At 35.0% G+C, this 19,344-nt stretch overlaps 1 protein-coding gene across 7 annotated transcripts in view; it reads right to left on the bottom strand.

Annotated features, from left to right (window-relative positions):
* The window catches only part of CEP170 (centrosomal protein 170), a 144,307-nt gene that overhangs the window by 45,218 nt on the left and 79,745 nt on the right, over nt 1-19,344 (bottom strand). For 5 of the 7 annotated variants that reach the window (XM_061187392.1, XM_061187390.1, XM_061187395.1 and 2 more), the window contains exons 8-10: nt 9,181-9,657; nt 4,953-5,116; nt 4,473-4,766 (exon numbers count right to left, since the gene is read on the bottom strand). In XM_061187392.1, the coding sequence (XP_061043375.1) occupies nt 4,473-4,766; nt 4,953-5,116; nt 9,181-9,657 (935 nt within the window). The remainder of the gene's footprint in view (nt 1-4,472; nt 4,767-4,952; nt 5,117-9,180; nt 9,658-19,344) is intronic. The other 2 variants (XM_061187396.1, XM_061187398.1) reach the window with 1 other exon arrangement.

The following is a 19,344-nucleotide window of genomic DNA, read 5'->3' as shown; positions in this document are numbered from 1 at the left end:
GTATCATGTAACACTGCTGCTTACTCAACTTTTTGAGTAAGTGAGTTTTTGATTCCAAGATACTATTTTCTTTTGGTTTTCTCTTAGCCCTCTGTTTGATCCTCCTTTATTCACTCTTATTCCTTTGTCCACCCACACTGGTGTTGCTAAAAATTTCATACTTTGCCTCTTCTCACGCTATACATTCTTTCCAAGTGATCTCATCTATTATTCTGCATTCACATCTACTCTCTTGTAATTCCAAAACTGTTATTTTAGCCCAGACCTTTGTATCTTTCCTAAGATCCAGACCTTTATATCCAACTGACTACTGGACATGTCAGCAGCTTTTTAATTGCCTTCTCTGCTTCCAGCCTTGCCAATTTTCAATCCATTCTTCACACTTACAACAGTGATTTGCACATCACTGCCAGATTTAAAAGTTTTCAATGATTCACCACTGCCTTTAGCATTAAAAAATCTAAAGTTCTTCGTATGATATGTAGGGGCCTTCAAGATCTAGTCCAATCTCATCTCTCTAAAAGTAACTGTGGTCCTCTGAACAAGTCCTCTACCCTCCTGTGCTTTTGAAAAGGTTGCTCCATATTTTTGGAAAACCCTCCTTGACCATACCTGTTAAAGGATTAATTCCACATGTTTCAAAATGAGCTCAGTTGGCAATTAAATTCAATATTTATTGAGGACATTTTATATACCAGGCACTAGGTTCCTGCAGTCATGAAGTTTATATTCTTGCGTGCAGACGCACGCGTGTGTGTGTTATAGTGGAGTGGGGAGGCAAATAAATAAATAGGAAACTATCAACTGGTTAAAAAGCTTATGATTAAAATGAAACAAGCTGATTTGACAGTGACTAGGGAGGTTTCCTTAGATTGGATAGCTAAAGACTTCTCTGAGGAAAAGATATTTAACCTGAGATCCCCTCATGTAAGCTATTGGTACCCTTCCTTGAACAGTTTGTTTATCAAAGCATTCATCATACCATTTTTAATTCGTATGTTTTCACTTGTGTATTTCCGTCCCTCCACATACTTAGTTATTGAGGGGAAGAACTCTGTCTTTTCAATCTCTCTCTCCTAACACAAAGCCTGGCACATGGTTGATGTTGAATAAAGGTTGATAAAAGTATAAATTAATGAAATAAACCAGCTCTCAAATAAGGGAGTAAAAAGGGAAAGAGACCACATTTTTTCAGGACCAAACAACAATTAAATTCAGATGGACAACAGCTGATGGTCCCAACTTCCATCCCACACATCCTAACTTCAAAAGGGAGAAAATGGATGACAGAGCTTACCCAAGCAATTCGATATGATGCTTAAATCTACTCCCATCCTCCCAAAGTCCTTCTTATGCCTTGATTCTGACTATTTTTGGTCTTTGTTTTCTTCATGCCCACAGGTTACCTCATTTTCTTCAGACATTTGTTTCCCCAGAGCCTGACTTTAGTTAGCCTGAATCTGACCTCTAGCTTTAACCACAGCTAGTAGAATCTCAGCTCTTTTTCTTTGGTATTCACAAGATAATGTAGTGATTCTTGTTTTTCCCTAGACTTACGGTCTTAGCTTTGTTTTCTGGTTTATACAAACCAAGAATGACTCTGAATTATCTACTTAGTCACATCCTGACATTATTCCCTTAAATGAATCCTGCTTTAAAATCTTGGTTTCCTTTATCCATAGTTTGACCATATAATTTGTCATGGAAACTGGGGCTCTTTTTGAAAATGAAAAAAAGATGTTTATGATAATTATAGACAGCAGGTATACACCAGGTTTTGTGGTCCCTCTCTCTATCCAGCAGTTTACTTTTAAAGAGTCTCATCTGCAACAGTGACTTCTTTCTTGGCTTTCTGCTATTCTGGCCAGGCTATTCCCTTGCACTGTACCTTCCACTTGAGCTTCAGATTTGGCCCTTTCAATGCTGAGGAACTTTTCAGGATTAATCAATACCTAGTGTAGAGATTCATATGTGGAAACTCCTAGTAAGGGTAATAACATAGCTAACATTTATAGACCTTTTACTATAAGATAGGCATTGTAATAAGACTTTTATATATTTTATTGAATTCTTTTCATAACTTAGTGAAATCTCCAGTTTATTAAAAAAATAAACACAGGCTTAAAGAGGTTAGTTTACTCGAGTTTACTCAATGTACTTATATCTAGTACACGTAGGGTTTGCACTTAATCTCAAATCTGTCTGCCTGCAAGTGTTCACGTTCTTAAATACTACAATATAACCCCTCACTGTAAGATCTTTTAATAGAGAAAACATCAATAACTATGAATGAAATATCCATAAACCAAACAAAGCTATAATAGGATAAAATTAATATTAATCTGAATTTTAAAACTTCTTAGCATTCTCTTTTTTTTTTCAAAACCTATCCTTTTATTTTCTATTTGACAGTATTTTAAATAGCACTATACTTGTTCTCAATAACCAGAGGAAAAATTATAAACTTTAAAATAATCTGAAAGAAATGTCATTATTGATTCCCAATGATGAAAATAATTCGAAATCACCAAGAGTCATTTTCTATTGCTACCACCGTGTTCTTAGATTTCCTTTAATGTAATCAGAAAAATCACTTTATCTGTTTCTTAATTGCTTTATTTCGCTTATTAACAACTTTCATAACATCTATTTCCTAAATTAATGGGTCTCCAAAAGTTTGGAAGTCTATACCCCAACAGTAAAAAATTTTGAGCATGTGCTCCTCAATAAATGGATATTAGAAATTACATACATACACTATAGAACACACTCCTAAATAGAAATAAAAACTATGAAATTAAAAGTAAACACAGGGCTTCCGTGGTGGCGCAGTGGTTAAGAATCCGCCTGCCAATGCAGGGGACACGGGTTCAAGCCCTGGTCTGGGAAGTTCTCACACGCCGCAGAGTAACGAAGCCCGTGCGCCACAACTACTGAGCCTGCGCTCTAGAGCCCGTGCTCCGCAACAAGAGAAGCCACCACAATGAGAAGCCCGTGCACAACAAAGAGTAGCCCCTGCTCGCCACAACTAGAGAAAGCCCGCAGGCAGCAACGAAGACCCAAAGCAGCCAAAAATAAATAAATAAATTAAAAAAAAAAAAAGTAAACATAAATCCAGGGCTTCCCTGGTGGCGGAGTGGTTAAGAATCTGCTTGCCAATGCAGGGGACACAGGTTCGAGCCCTGGCCGGGGAAGATCCCACATGCCGCAGAGCAACTAAGCCCATGTGCCACAACTACCGAACCTGTGCTCTAGAGCCCGCGAGCCACAACTACTGAGCCCGCATGCAACAACTACTGAAGCCCGTGAACCTAGAGCCCATGCTCCACAACAAGAGAAGCCACCACAACAAGAAGCCCGTGCACTGCAACCAAGAGTAACCCTCGCTCGCCGCAACTAGAGAAAGCCCGCGCGCAGAAACGAAGACCCAACGCAGCCAAAAATAAAAAAAATAATTAAATTTATATATATATAAAAAAAGTAAACGTAAGTCCTAATAATTTTCCTGTATCCCAAAGGGTTATTTACCTTGTCTACTCTCTAAAAGACCACTATGTAAACTCATCATCTGAACTAGTGCATCTCAAATGTTAATGTGCATATGAACCCTGCTTTTAAGCAGATTCTGATTCAGTATGTTTAAGATGGGCCTGAGATTTTGTATTTCTAACAAGCTCCCTAATGATGCTAATGCTGCTCACGTGCTGAGTAACAAGAACTTAAACAAGAGATTAATGTTTAGCCAAATTTATGTTTCTATCTTCCAAGGGATAAAATATACAGCTGATTCTAAAGTCAACCTTCCATTACTGGGAGCAAAACTACTTTTTAAACCATACAACAATCATTATACACATTAACCAATAACATCAAAAAACAAATCTGAAATGTAAATAATCATCATGACTAGGTATACACTTGGTTAAACTCAGAGTATCATAAACACACTGATTTTGTTTTTATACACTTTTCTATCACCACAGACAGCACTGAATAGAAATTAAGAGAAGAAACTAAGGAAAAAGAACAAAATTGATTAAAACATATGTATTTTCATCTGCTTCCAAAATGAAATTAGTAGGCAGGAAACCTTTGTTTATTATCAGTTAATGTTCATGTTTATATTAACAGAGTCATAGCAATCTGGTTTTGATTTTTAGTTTTTAAATAAATGCAAAGTGAGAATGGCCAAAGTATAGCATTTGAAAAGTCAATCTTAAATTTATACAACTTTAAAAGGTCCAATCAGCTTATACGTACAGGACTTTACATATGAAACTCGGGCAAATTCAGAATATAAGCAGAATAAACTCAGAAGGCATTTTGGTCTTATTGTTAGTCTTGCAGTTCCCTAACAAAATCCTAAAGTTTCAAGACACTGACTACATGAAAACATTTTATACTCTCTAGTAATTTCCAATAGTAATACACCACGAGAAAACTAATATCATACCCAAATTTCAATTATTTACCTTGTCAATCATTTTTCTTGCTTCCACTTCCTCACTGTTGGGATTCTCTAACTCAATGGTATAAGTACCCTTGTCACTTTGGTCATCATCATTATCCTTTTCAGAAGCAGCAGAAGTAGCTTGATTTTTTAACATTTTATCCATCTCCTGGCTTGGTCTGTGCCCCAGACTCCCTGAACTTCTTAATAATGCAGTTTGTAGGAAGGGAATTGACACCGATGGCTCCTCTGATTTCTGTTTTAACAATTTCCCATGTGGAACACCATGCCCCCCTCTGTGGTGCGCAGAGCTAGTCTGTAAAGACAAAGAAACCACTTTGGCATCTGCTGTTGGAGATTCTGTTTTTTCAAGTTTTGTATGTGGTGCTGTATAAGTAGTTTCCTGACACAAGATTCCTGTACTGTGAGTAAAAGAATATGACCTTCTTTTTCTGGGACTGTCTTCATCAAAGAATGCAATCATAAAAGCAGTTTGACTTACAACAGCTTGGTCTTGATGCTTTTCAGTAGCCTGGGCCTTCTGTAGCTTTTTCTGTTCTGAATGGTGGCGCCTTAAGTGTTCCTCAAGAGTTGCACGTTTGCTACAGCGCCTGTGAGCCCCAGCATTTTCTGAGTCGCTTTGTGTACCATCATCATGTTTATTTCCTGGACACAAAAAAGAAACCGCATAATAGAGAAGGAAAAAATCCCATGTAGAAAATCAGAAGCACATACAAAAGTGCTGCTTGTTTTGCCCCCTTCCCCTTTTCAATCAAAAGTCATATGTTCTTTTCAGTAACAGGCTCTGCAAACTTCCCTCAACTGCAATGCTTACATTCAAATTTTATCAACCAACAATGAGTCCTTTATAAACAACTGAATAGGATTATTTTTCTTTCTCCAAATTTTAACTTTATAATGGTTCACCAATGCCTTAACAGATAAGCAATGCTATATCATCTGTGACAGTCTGCATTTATAACATTAAACATTAATTCTGCCTTTAAACCTTATACCTTATTTAAGCAATCAAAAATTTATTTTTAGCATTAGAAAAAGACAGAAAAAAGTGTGATCCCACTGAAGTGCTTATCATTACACAGGAAAAGAGAATGCAAATGCCATAAAAAATGTGATGAAACTTAACTTTCAGTGACGTTCAAAACTTCCAAAAGTATAGCGTACCTTGCCTTTTTAATATAAAAATGCAAATTTGTAGTTTCCACCAATTATTGTACAATTCTTTACAAACCTCTTTCTAGCTATGAGAACTTTTGCAAGTTTGCATGTGTGCTCATTTAAACTCTGGTGGCTTCAGCGAGTTAAATAAAGCATGCTAAAAGGCCTAGCATGGAAAAGCGCAGTCTATGAAATCCTACATAAATCTACCAGACAAATGGCATGGTGCTAAATATAACTAGATAAAAATATGTCTTCTCTGTTAAGCATATAGAGTCAAGTTAGAATACTGTAGTTGAATTTTGAAAACATCAGCTTCCTACCAGAGGTTTTTCTGTTACCCTTCATAGTTCTATTAGGGATTAAATGTGAAACTTTATGAAAATTACTTGATTTTTCACTGATTATTATCTAAATAATAAGTACACTAGAAGAAATAATCAAATGACAATTATTATATTATTATAGCATGAATTTAATGGAAAGTCAGGAGTTATTCTATGCATGTTTTAGATTGAATCACAAATGAGGGCTGAATCACAAATGAGGGCTTAAATGATAGCTCTTTAGAAGAAAGCTATAAATTACTCTAGTCAACCACGTGTATTCCAATACTTCCAGGACTAAATCTGAAATCTTTCTTCAAACTAGCAACTACTGAAAATGCAATCTGAAAGGAAAAAAATGGTGTTTAATTTAATTAATGGAATTCGTGCCTTGGTAATTAAGCTAGGGATAGACAGATGGAATGCAGAACCAAACAAAACTACTAGTTCAAATACAAAACTCATTAAAAACAGGACATTGTACAACCTATTTCATGTTGCACTGGATGCACTGAAAAGGAATCCAGTTTGTGAGAGCTGTAAATAACTAAACTCCCACATTTCATGTGTAGTAAGACCAGATAACCCATATCACACACGTATACAATATGAAAATGCCATCTTTACAGAATTTAGTTCTTGTAACACCATACAAAAATTTGGCACTTATTTGGTGTCAGGTCCTTTCAGTATCTTTTCTTTAAGTTATAGCTTAAAAATTCTCTATAGATTAGCCATTTTCTTTTTTCAAAAATTATTATTCTTTTTGCATTTCTCAGTGTTATAGAAGATAACACATCTGATCAGAACTGCAATTTCTGTTCTTACTTAACAAAAAAAAAAATCACTGGGAACTGTTCTTAACAAGATTCTTTCTGTTTTGTCTATTATTAATCAGGCATTAATATGTTGAAGTTCTTTCAGTATTTTTAAGGGTAGATTAGCTGTAACCTAGTCAGGAGTTGTGGCCAAAAAAAGCTGCAACTCTCCTAAAGGGTAAAAGCGTATGGGCTTTGTGAACATTATTTTCTTTAACTGTCCCAAAGCACGTGCACTTCACTCTTGCAGGAGCAAAGTTGTTTTGTTTTACCTACTTTCAAGTTTTTGACTAAGCAGTTGCTGAAAGTCTATTATTGTAAAATTGTTACAATTTGCTATACTTATATTTATCTAGAGACTAGATATATACTTTTGATATCTTAAATTGTGGAAAATCTTTATCTAATGATGGCAGCTCTGACTTCGGGGAAAAGTAAAATGTCATTCATAAATATGTCTGAAGAAATAAAATGGATCTATCTTGGATCAAAAATGAGTTATATTCACAAAGACATTTTCTTGGATGGTTTGTAAAATGGCCTGAAGGCAGCAAATCCAAAAGCAGGGTTCTAAGCAATAGCAACATACTAGAATGTATATCTACTTATAAATCAACTTTGAGGGATAATAATAATTTGTATAATTTCTGGTAAGGTTCTTAAATATCTAATAACGAATGTATAAATACAGTGTGAATGTGAGCATTAATGCCTCTATATGGAATCAAAATAACAGCTAAAACAGAAAATAGTTATTACAACTAAAAATACAGTTATAATAAAATGGTGTAATAAAAGTTTTTTGTTTTTCATTTTTCTTTTTTTTTTTTTGGCCACACCGAGTGGCATGCGGGATCTTAGTTCCCCCACCAGGGATGGAACCCGTGCCCCCTGCAGTGGAAGCACGGAGTCTTAACCACTGGAACTCCAGGGAAGTCCCATAAAGGTACTTTTTAATGGTGGCTTTTAAAAGGATATTTTAGCTCAGTTTTGTATGTTTATTAAGGGTGGTCTAAAAAAGACGATGTCATTTCTAAATTTTCAAAGTTCACAGTACTTTTTACATTATACGAGGATATCAGTATTATTTTATCCAATTCATAAAAATGATCAATTTACAAATCGGTAGCTTTCATTTGTGAGCTTTAACCTATATATATCAATACAGGTATAGGTCTCAATTATATACTTGTTATTATCTAGTAGGAGTAAAGACAACAATCACATGTTAAAAGTTCATATGCCAGGTAATTGCTTATGATTATAATTAAATATAGAAATAGGCCCTGACAAAGAATTAGGTAGTCACACCATCTCACTATCCTGAAATGCCTTAGAAGTAAATCAGAAATAGGTATTTCTTCATTAGCTGAACAGAATCCCAAGCCATAAAGTACAGGTTGAACCAGGGTCAGTCCTGTCAATGATAGTGAAGTCATTCATTGTTTATTCAAATTACTGAGTACCTATCACATACTCAAGCCCCAGGAAAGAGACATAAGGTAAGTAATATATAATCTCTGACCTCAATGAGTGTTCTTTTAAAGCTCTTTAACTTTTTGTATAGTAACAGAATGGTCAGATTAACATGCAATCTTTTCCCTTATAGACAGCTTGTTGAATAAAATTAAGATAGAGTAACGTAAAACTGTATTCAGAAAATTCTAAATTAATTTAATTAGCAAAATCAATGGAAAAAAATGATCAGTTGATACTTCGATGTACAGGTATAAAGAAAGATTTTACTAACTTTGGTCAAGTATTATACTAATAAAACATATATAATAATTATTTCACAAATAAACATTCAACTACAATTTTTACAATAGTCTTACTAGTGAAAAAATTCTTAATTCAATTAATTCCCAGTATCTCTAAACAAAAAAATTTTTGTTTCATGACATGAGTAACCTGAGAACAGTCTGAAACACTGTACCAACAATGTGACTATATTACCAAAGTAGAACTGTCAGCCCATTATCCAATGGCTTAAAACTTTCAAAATCTACATACTGCCATTTTATAGGAAGCACATAACAGAGAAGAACAGAATTGAATATATCTTTTCCTTAAGTCAAGAAAATGATGAGAACTGCCTTCTAGAGAATTCCACTGGTGAACTGAATGAATCTTTTATTTCCATAAGAAAAAGAAACATATTTAATGGCATACATACAAATTTACAAAACCAATCTGGTTTTGGCAAGAAAATGAAGGCAGACTGTTTTGAATGAGTAAGTTGGATGTGGGCAGTATGGCTGGCTTTTGAGCTTTAAAATCAAATATAAACCTTCAAAAATGCAGAAGCTTTATACCATATAATTATTTATCTAATAGTAGTTTGGTAACTGTGAAGACTGAACTTTACCATAAAATAGCAAGTTCTAAAATGATCAATTCACTTTACCTTTCAACCTTTTTAAGTAAACTGGAACATCACTTTTAATACTTTTGGAATCCTCTTCTGATCTTTCCCATACCATCTGAGGAGGGTTGTTCTGTGCTAGCCAGTCAGCTACTTTGTTTTCCGGTGCCATCATTCCAGTTTGAATCCCTGGCAGGTCTTGAGTTCCAGGAGAAGACTTCTTTGATTTGTGGCGCTGATCAGAAGTAAATTTTGTCACATGATCTCTAATAGTTACTTTCCCTGGGGTACTGTCATCAAATTCAATGGTAAATGAAGCATGCCCTGCACCTGTTGTATGAGAACTTGGTGTGTCTTTTGTTGGGATTTCATGAATAGTACTCTCTGTTATTTGTGATGGTTGCTGAAATTCTTTTGTAGGGATTTCAAAATAACTTGGTTCCCTACAGAAAGGAAAAAGTACTTCTTCATTTGCAGCTGCAGATTGTTCCTCAACTTGCTTGGCATCTATGCTGCACCCTAATAAGAAAAATAAGAGAAAATTCAAAATATTTGGAAGCTTCTAGCACTTGAAGGAGTATAGTAATGGCCACTTGTATTATTCCATGGAAATCAGAAGGCAGATCATAGTCTGGATGAAAAAGAATGGCAAATGTCACAGAAGAGAAATAATTCTGATTATAAATGTAGCATTCAGTTACCAATAGGAGATGCAAGATAAGCAGCAGCAGTGGCAAAGGACAGCAAAGAAGTTAAGAGGTGGACCTTGCATGGCTAGGTCCATATTTTTTCCAACTTGGATCCAGAAATCATCAAAGTACAAAAGAACTGAAATCAAATGGAGATGGATATGCATGTTCAATGTACATATACAGAGAGATAGAAAAAAATATAAACTTCCTTATCAAGTAAGGAGGATGAAATATCTGAAATATCTATGAAAACAAGTAAATTTCCAAAGGAGAACAGGTGCTCAAATGAAGAAAGAAACATGATGTCAATATGTAAGCAATGTTCTGGACATAATGATTCCACTTACCATTCTTCACCATCACATTCAGAGACATTACTTTTAGAAGGACAAAAATAATATTACCAGGACAAAAATAATATTACCAATGTGTGATCCTTATAAGAAAATAGACACATTTTATAAAGAATAAAAGAATGAGTAAAGATAAAACATGTGGTTTGCTTGTGGCATTGCAACCCAAGCAGCAGTATGAAAACAAGTAAGTTAAAAATAGACAATTCAGTTGCCAGCCAATTAATTCCAAAAGGAAATTCATGCACATTTCTATACAGCAGAATACATCCAAGTGTCAAAATCCTTGGAGGAAAGCTGAATTATAAATCTCAGATCAACAAGAGCTGGCATAAGTAAGCAACTCTGGAACACTATTCCTCTGTTGCCCCAGGGACAAATATGAAGGTATAAAGATAAATGCATTTATATATAAAATATGTGAAGGCACATAAATGAAAATGATAACTGAAATGCTTTAAGCAAATGCAAAAAAAATTTAAAGATTAAACTGCCCCATTTTTTCAGGAAACAAAAGAACTATTATCAAGATGGTAAAGAGTGAATTCAAATGAAAAATGTTTCCCTAAAGCTCAAAAAAGCATTCCTTTTAAAAACAGATAGAAAAACCATTTGCAGATAAATTATTAGGAAGGAAAGGCAATACGGGGGAGACGAGGTTGTTTCTAATCATTTTCTAATTAAGTGAAGTATTTGGTCTTGACACATTTTTTCAAATATTAAATACTGATGGGATTCTTCAGGTGCTATAATCAGTTTCTTAGCAATACCGTGAATGTGAAACAGTCATTAAGCTGTTTGCTTTTAGGTTATAGAAGAATGGGACAGCAACATCTCTGTAGTCAAATGTGTGGCATAGGGTATTAGAAGACATCAAGTTCCACTTCCAAAAAAAAAAAGTGAAAGCAAATTACACAGACAGTGAATATAATATATAACAAAAACAATTTTCAACATAAAAATTATCCTTTTCAAAATCTACTTTTTCTCACTACTGAAAATGAAAAAAGTGTATTAAAAACACTACACTATCAAAGCAATAATTCTACACATTTTCTGGAGTAAGAGGATATACAGGATTCTTAATAACCTAAGTTACGTTTTAAAAATTTCTTTATTACAGAGTTCATTTATCTTTTCCTTAAAGTATCCACTTGAGTGTTTACTCTGAAGGCCTGTCACTTAAAATTTCCATGAGAGTAATATGCATTAACTACTTTACATATATTAATAAACTCATTAATGTTTTTATTTTTTCATACATTGATTTATTTACTATATATCATGTACTGTACTTGATCAATTTCATACAGTACAACTGATTTACAAACCTATCCTATCGGCTCAGATGCTTGCTCAAATTTGGCAAGTGATTTCTTGTAATTTTCAGCACCTTTAGGAGAATCTACTTTACAATTAATCTCCTAATATTCACTTTTCAGCTGTATTCTATTCAGAATCAAACCTGTTAGACCTGCCTTCTGCTGACTTCTCAGCTTCCATTCTATCCTTCTTGGATGGCCGAGTGGCTGACAGGGTCTTGGTGCTCCAGCCGGGTGTCAGACCTGAGCCTCTGAGGTGGGAGAGCCGAGTTCAGGACATCAGACCACCAGAGACGTCCCGGCCCCACGTAATATCAATCAGTGAGAGCTCTCCCAGAGATTTCCATCTCAATGCTAAGACTCAGCTCCATTCAATGACCAGCAAGCTCCAGTGCTGGACACCCTATGCCAAAAAACTAGCAAGACAGGAGCACATCCCCACCCATTAGCAGAGAGGCTGCCTAAAATCATAATAAGTTCACAGACACCCCAAAACACACCACTGGACACAGTCCTGCCCACCAGAAAGACAAGATCCAGCCTCATCCACCAGAACACAGGCACCATTCCCCTGCACCAGGAAGCCTACACAATCCACTGAACCAACCATACCCACTGGGGGCAGACACCAAAAACAATGGGAACTATGAATCTGCAGCCTGTGAAAAGGAGACACCAAACACAGTAAGTTAAACAAAATGAGAAGACAGAGAAATACGCTGCAGATGAAGGAGCAAGGTAAAAACCCACCAGACCAAACAAATGAAGAGGAAATAGGCAGTCTACCTGAAAAAGAATTCAGAGTAATGGTACTAAAGATGATCCAAAATCTTGGAAATAGAATGGAGAAAATATAAGAAACATTTAATAAGGACCTAGAAGAACTAAAGAGCAAACAAAGACAGATGAACAACACAGTAAATGAAATTAAAAATTCTCTAGAAGGAATCAATAGCAGAATAACTGAGGCAGAAGAATGCATAAGTGACCTGGAAGACAAAATAGTGGATATAACTACCACAGAGCAGAATAAAGAAAAAAGAATGAAAAGAATTGAGAACAATCTCAGAGACCTCTGGGACAACATTAAACACACCAACATTCAAATTATAGGGGTACCAGAAGAAAAAGAGAAAAAGAAAGGAAGAGAAAACATTTGAAGAGATTATAGTTGAAAACTTCTCTAATATGGGAATGGAAATAGTCAATCAAGTCCAGGAAGCACTGAGACTCCCATACAGGAGAAATCCAAGGAGAAACATGCCAAGACACATATTAATCAAACTATCAAAAATTAAATACATAGAAAAAATATTGAAAGCAGCAACAGAAAAACAACAAATAAGATACAAGGGAATCCCCATAAGGTTAACAGCTTATGTTTCAGCAGAAACTCTGCAAGCCAGAAGGGAGTAGCAGGACATAGTTAAAGTGATGAAGGAGAAAAACCTACAACCAAGATTACTCTACCCAGCAAGGATTTCATTCAGATTCGACGGAGAAATTAAAACCTTTACAGACAAGCAAAAGCTAAGAGAATTCAGCACCACCAAACCAGCTTTACAACAAATGTTAAAGGAACTTCTCTAGGCAGGAAACACAAGAAAAGGAAAAGACTTACAATAACAAAGAAAAAACAATTAAGAAAATGGTAACAGGAACATACATATCAACAATTACCTTAAATATAAATGGATTAAATGCTCCAACCAAAAGACACAGACTGGATGAATGGATACAAAAACAAGACCCATATATAGGCTGTGTACAGAGACCCACTTCAGACCTAGGGAAACGTACAGACTGAAAGAGAGGGGATGGAAAAAGATATTCCATGCAAATAGAAATCAAAAGAAAGCTGGTGTAGCAATTCTCATATCAGACAAAATAGACTTTAAAATAAAGACTATTACAAGAGACAAAGAAGACACTACATAATGATCAAGGGATCAATCCAAGAAGAAGATATACCAATTGTAAATATTTATGCACCCAACATAGGAGCACCTCAATACATAGGCAATTGCTAACAGCCATAAAAGGGGAAATCGACAGTAACACAATCAGAGTAGGGGACTTTAACACCCCACTTTCACCAATGGACAGATCAACCAAAATGAAAATAAATAAGGAAACACAAGCTTCAAATGATACATTAAACAAGATGGATTTAATTGATATTTATAGGACATTCCATCCAAAGCAACAGAATACACTTTCTTCTCAAGTACTCATGGAACGTTCTCCATGATAGATCATATCTTGGGTCACAAATCAAGCCTTGGTAAATTTAAGAAAATTGAAATCATATCAAGTATCTTTCCCGACCACAATGCTATGAGACAATATCAATTACAGGAAAAAAACTGTAAAACAACTAACACATGGAGGCTAAACAGTACGCTATTAAACAACCAAGAGATCACTGAAGAAATCAAAGAGGAAATTACAAAATACCTAGAAACAAATGATAATGAAAACATGATGTCCCAAAACCTATGGGATGCAGCAAAGGCAGTTCTAAGAAGGAAGTTTATAGCAATACAATCCTACCTCAAGAAACCAGAAAAATCTCAAATAAACAACCTAAACTTACACCTAAAGCAATTAGAGAAAGAGAACAAAAAACCCCCAAAGTTAGCAGAAGGAAAGAAATCATAAATATCAGATCAGAAATAAATGAAAAAGAAATGAAGGAAACAATAGCAAAGATCAATAAAACTAAAAGCTGGTTCTTTGAGAAGATAAACAAAATTGATAAACCATTAGACAGACTCATCAAGAAAAAAAGGGAGAAGACTCAAATCAACAGAATTAGAAATGAAAAAGGAGAAGTAACAACTGACACTCCAGAAATACAAAGGATCATGAGGGATTACTACAAGCAACTATATGCCAATAAAATGGACAACCTGGAAGTAATGAACAAATTCTTAGAAAAGCACAACCTTTCGAGACTGAACCAGGAAGAAATAGAAAATATAAGCAGACCAATCACAAACACTGAAATTGAAACTGTGATTAAAAATCTTCCAACAAACAAAAGCCCAGGACCAGATGGCTGCACAGACGAATTCTATCAAATATTTACAGAAGAGCTAACACCTATCCTACTTAAACTCTTCCAAGATATAGTAGAGGGAGGAACACTCCCAAACTCATTCTACTAGGCCACCGTCACCCAGATACCAAAACCAGACAAAGATGTCACAAAAAAAAAAACTACAAGCCAATATCACTGATGAACATAGATGCAAAAATCCTCAACAAAATACTAGCAAACAGAATCCAACAGCACATTAAAAGGATCATACACCATGATCAAGTGGGGTTTATCCCAAGAATGCAAGGACTCTTCAATATATGCAAATCAATCAATGTGATAAACCATATTAACAAATTGAAGGAGAAAAAACATATGATCATCTCAACAGATGCAGAAAAAGCTTTCGACAAAATTCAACACCCTTTTATGATAAAAACTCTCAAGAAAGTGGGCATAGAGGGAACTTATCTCAACATAATAAAGTCCATATATGACAAACCCACAGCCAACATCGTTCTCAATGGTGAAAAACTGAAAACATTTCCTCTAAGATCAGGAACAAGACAAGGTTGCCCACTCTCACCACTATTATTCAACATAGTTTTGGAAGTTTTAGCCACAGCAGTCAGAGAAGAAAATGAAATAAAAGGAATCCAAATCAGAAAAGAAGAATTAAGGTGTCACTGTTTGCAGATGACATGATACTATACATAGAGAATCCTAAAGATGCTACTAGAAAACTACTAGAGCTAATCAATGAATTTGGTAAAGTAGCAGGATACAACATTAATGCACAAAAATCTCTTGCATTCCTATACACTAATGATGAAAAATATAAAAGAGAAATTAAGGGAACATTCCCATTTACCATTGCAACAAAAATAAAATAGCCAGGAATAAACCTACCTAAGGAGACAAAAGACCTGTATGCAGAAAACTATAAGACACTGATGAAAGAAATTAAAGATGACACAAACAGATGGAGAGATATACTATGTTCTTGGACTGGAGGAGTCAACACTGTGAAAATGACTCTACTACCCAAAGCAATCTACAGATTCAATGCCATCCCTATCAAACTAGTAATGGCATTTTTCACACAACTAGAATAAAAATTTCACAATTTGTGTGGAAACACAGAAGATCCCGAAGAGCCAAAGCAATCCTGCCAAAGAAAAACAGAGCTGGAGGAATCAGGCTCCCTGAATTCAGACTATACTACAAAGCTACAGTCATCAAGACAGTATGGTACTGGCACAAAAACAGAAATATAGATCAACGGAACAGGACAGAAAGCCCAGAGATAAACCCACGCACATACGGTCACCTTATCTTTGATAAAGGAGGCAAGAACATACAATGGAGAAAAGACAGCCTCTTCAATAAGTGATGCTGGGAAAACTGGACAGCCACATGTGAAAGAATGAAATTAGAACACTCCCTAACACCATACACAAAAAAAAACCTCAAAATGCATTAAAGACCTAAATGTAAGGCCAGACACTATAAAACTCTTAGAGGAAAACATAGGCAGAACACTCTATGACATAAATCACAGCAAGATCCTTTTTGACCCACCTCCTAGAGAAATGGAAATAAAAACAAAAACGCACAAATGGGACCTACCGAAACTTAAAAGCTTTTGCACAGCAAAGGAAACCATAAACAAGATGAAAAGACAACCCTCAGAATGGGAGAAAATATTTGCAGATGAAGCAAATGACAAAGCATTATCTCCAAAATATACAAGCAGTTCACACAGCTCAATATTAAAAAAACAAACAACCCAATCCAAAAACAGGCAGAAGACCTAACTAGACATTTCTCCAAAGAAGATATACAGATTGCCAACAAACACACGAAAGGATGCTCAGCGTCAGTAATTATTAGAGAAATACAAATCAAAACCAGAATGTGGTATCACCTCACACTGGTCAGACTGGCCATCATCAAAAAATCTACAAACAATAAATGCTGGAGAGGGTGTGGAGGAAAGGGAACCCTCTTACACTGTTGGTGGGAATGTAAATTGATAGAGCCACTATGAAGAACAGTATGGAGGTTCCTTAAAATACTAAAAATAGAAGTACCATATGTCCCAGCAATCCCAGTACTGGGCATATACCCTGAGAAAACCATAATTCAAAAAAAGTCATGTTCCACAACGGTCGTTGCAGCACTATTTACAATAGCCAGGACATGGGAGTAACCTAAGTGTCCATCTACAGATGAATGGATAAAGAAGATGTGGCACATATATACAATGGAATATTACTCATCCATAAAAAGAAATGAAATTGAGTTATTTGTAGTGAGGTGGATGGACATAGAATCTGTCATACAGAGTGAAGTAAGTCAGAAAGAGAAAAACAAATACCATATGCTAACGTGTATAAATGGAATCTAAAAAAAAAAAAAAAGTTCTGAAGAACCTAGGGACAGGACAGGAATAAAGATGCAGACATAGAGAATGGACTTGAGGACACAGGGAGAAAGAAGGATAAGCTGGGACGAAGTGAGAGAGTGGCATGGACATATATACACTACCAAATGTAAAACAGACAGCTAGTGGGATGCAGCCACATAGCACAGGGAGATCAGCTCGGTGCTTTGTGACCACCTAGAGGGGTGGGAGGGACACGCAAGAGGGAGGGGATATGGGGATGTAAGTATATGTATAGCTGATTCACTTCGTCATACAGCAGAAACTAACACAATGTAAAGCAATTATACTCCAATAAAGATGTTAAATAAATAAATAAATAAATAAATAAATAAATAAACCTATCCTATCTATTGTCATTTATTCATTCATTTATTCATTTTTCTTTCCACGTCCTTACAGGTAACAGAGTAACCCTGAAGACAAGGGTTAGTAGTTTCCTACTACCACTACCTCAATACCCAAATAAAATGATGTGGCTGAACTATGAAGCAATAACTACAAAAAGCTGGCCCAGGGGTATAGCATTTATCATTTACTTGTCATTCACAATTCAAATGAGTATGTTCCCAATTTTCCTCCCTTGTGAAAAAAACTTCACAGTTAATACTGACATACTTTTAATATGCTTTCACATTATAACACATTAAAAAAGCAGAGATCAACAACTGCACATAACTACTTTTAAGATTATTATTTCCTAAGTTAGTCCTACTTCAAAACTGCCTTTACTCCAAGGACTAGAAACCCTGAGACTTATACAAGTTAACACCTAATTTAACCAAAAATCGCTTATCTAACAATGTCAAGCAGCACAACAGAGTGGAAAGGCAGCATATATGATATGATTAGTGGAAAGTCGGGAGAAGATTTGAAATCAGGTAAGTCCTGTCTCTATCAGTCCTTAATTCTCATTTTCCTCATTGTAAAATGAGAAAATAATATCTACCCATAAGATTGTTGTGAAGATTCAGTGAGATAAGTTATCCAGAAAAAGTCTGGCACAAAGTAGGCACAAAAATAAATGTTTCTCTTACTTTTCCTCCTCCAACTCTTCAACATAGCTAATTAGGGAAACAAGAAACTAAAACCCAAAATCTAACTCTAAAATAAAAAACCCAAGACAGATATGACAACACCTATATCCTCATATTTGTGGCAAATCTGGAGGAGATGTAAAAGCAAGGATTAAGGTCAGACATATTGCACTAAGAAGAGTCAAGTGGTCGAGATAAGTCAAAAAACAATCAAGAGCAGACACATGCCTCAAAAACACAGTAGTTCAGAACCATTCATTCAGTATATGCAGCAGTCTTACATACTTCAAGTCTCCCAAAGGCATCATTGTAATGTATCACAGTTCAATCACTGATGTTCATAATGATGCTTCTGAGTCATAAAGCAAACATTTAAATTATATTTAGCCTTCTGTGCTTAAGAAGGCAATGACATTGGTAATTCATTTAATAGAAATTTAGGAAATGGTTAAACTTAAAAAAAAATTTCAGTTGTAAAAGTAAAGTTCAGTCATCTGGAAAATTCATTATGTAGAGGAATTCATTTCTCTGAAGATGATAAAACCAGATAAACTGTGGGCCTAGTATATTTGGGAATTGTACGCCCACTAGAAAAATTATTAGGGGTCTTCTAAATTAATATAGAAAAATAAAACAGCTTTCCTCTCTCAGTACACTGGCAAAACATATTCTGAAATTTATGAATTTAACATGCATTTCTCTTCAAAACCTATTTTGTTTATACTAAAGTAAACTAAATTATATACTAAAATACTAATATTTTATTTATACCAATATTTTATTATTAATCTCAATTGCTAGATATTTAAAAGTATTTAATAACTGATTATGCTAGAATTAATTATGTTTATCTAAATCAGAAGAGCAATATCCTTAAATTCTTAAGGTATTTTATGATTGTGTGACCTTCCAGGGAACCTTATAATATACATAATTCAGAAAATATGTTCCCCTCATTCTTCTGTACTAAATTAAATGAAATATTAAGCTGTTTCGAGATAATAAAGACTATAATTATGAAGGCAAATTCTGCTTAAGATATCCATCCAACCTAGTATATTCAAGTACTTCAAATTACAAAGACTGGGAAACTCCTTTTACCAAAAAGGAACTACAACTCAAAAGTTTTCAAATTTAGTTTAATTAGATTAAAAATCAGTGTGAAAGAGCCAAAAATCTACTCTTCACAGTTGTACACACCTTTTCAAAATGTATGCAACACTTAAAGGCCTTTAATTGTAACCTAAAAAATGTTGAAACTGTTTAAACCAAGTTAGAAGGTAGAAGAGCATACCTGAACTAAAATGAGGACA

Source organism: Eubalaena glacialis, chromosome 3 (assembly GCF_028564815.1).
Source record: "Eubalaena glacialis isolate mEubGla1 chromosome 3, mEubGla1.1.hap2.+ XY, whole genome shotgun sequence".
In the NCBI taxonomy this organism is placed as follows: Eukaryota; Metazoa; Chordata; class Mammalia; order Artiodactyla; family Balaenidae; genus Eubalaena; species Eubalaena glacialis.
Note: the sequence above shows the minus strand (reverse complement) of the source record. Positions and strands in the feature narration are given on the sequence as shown.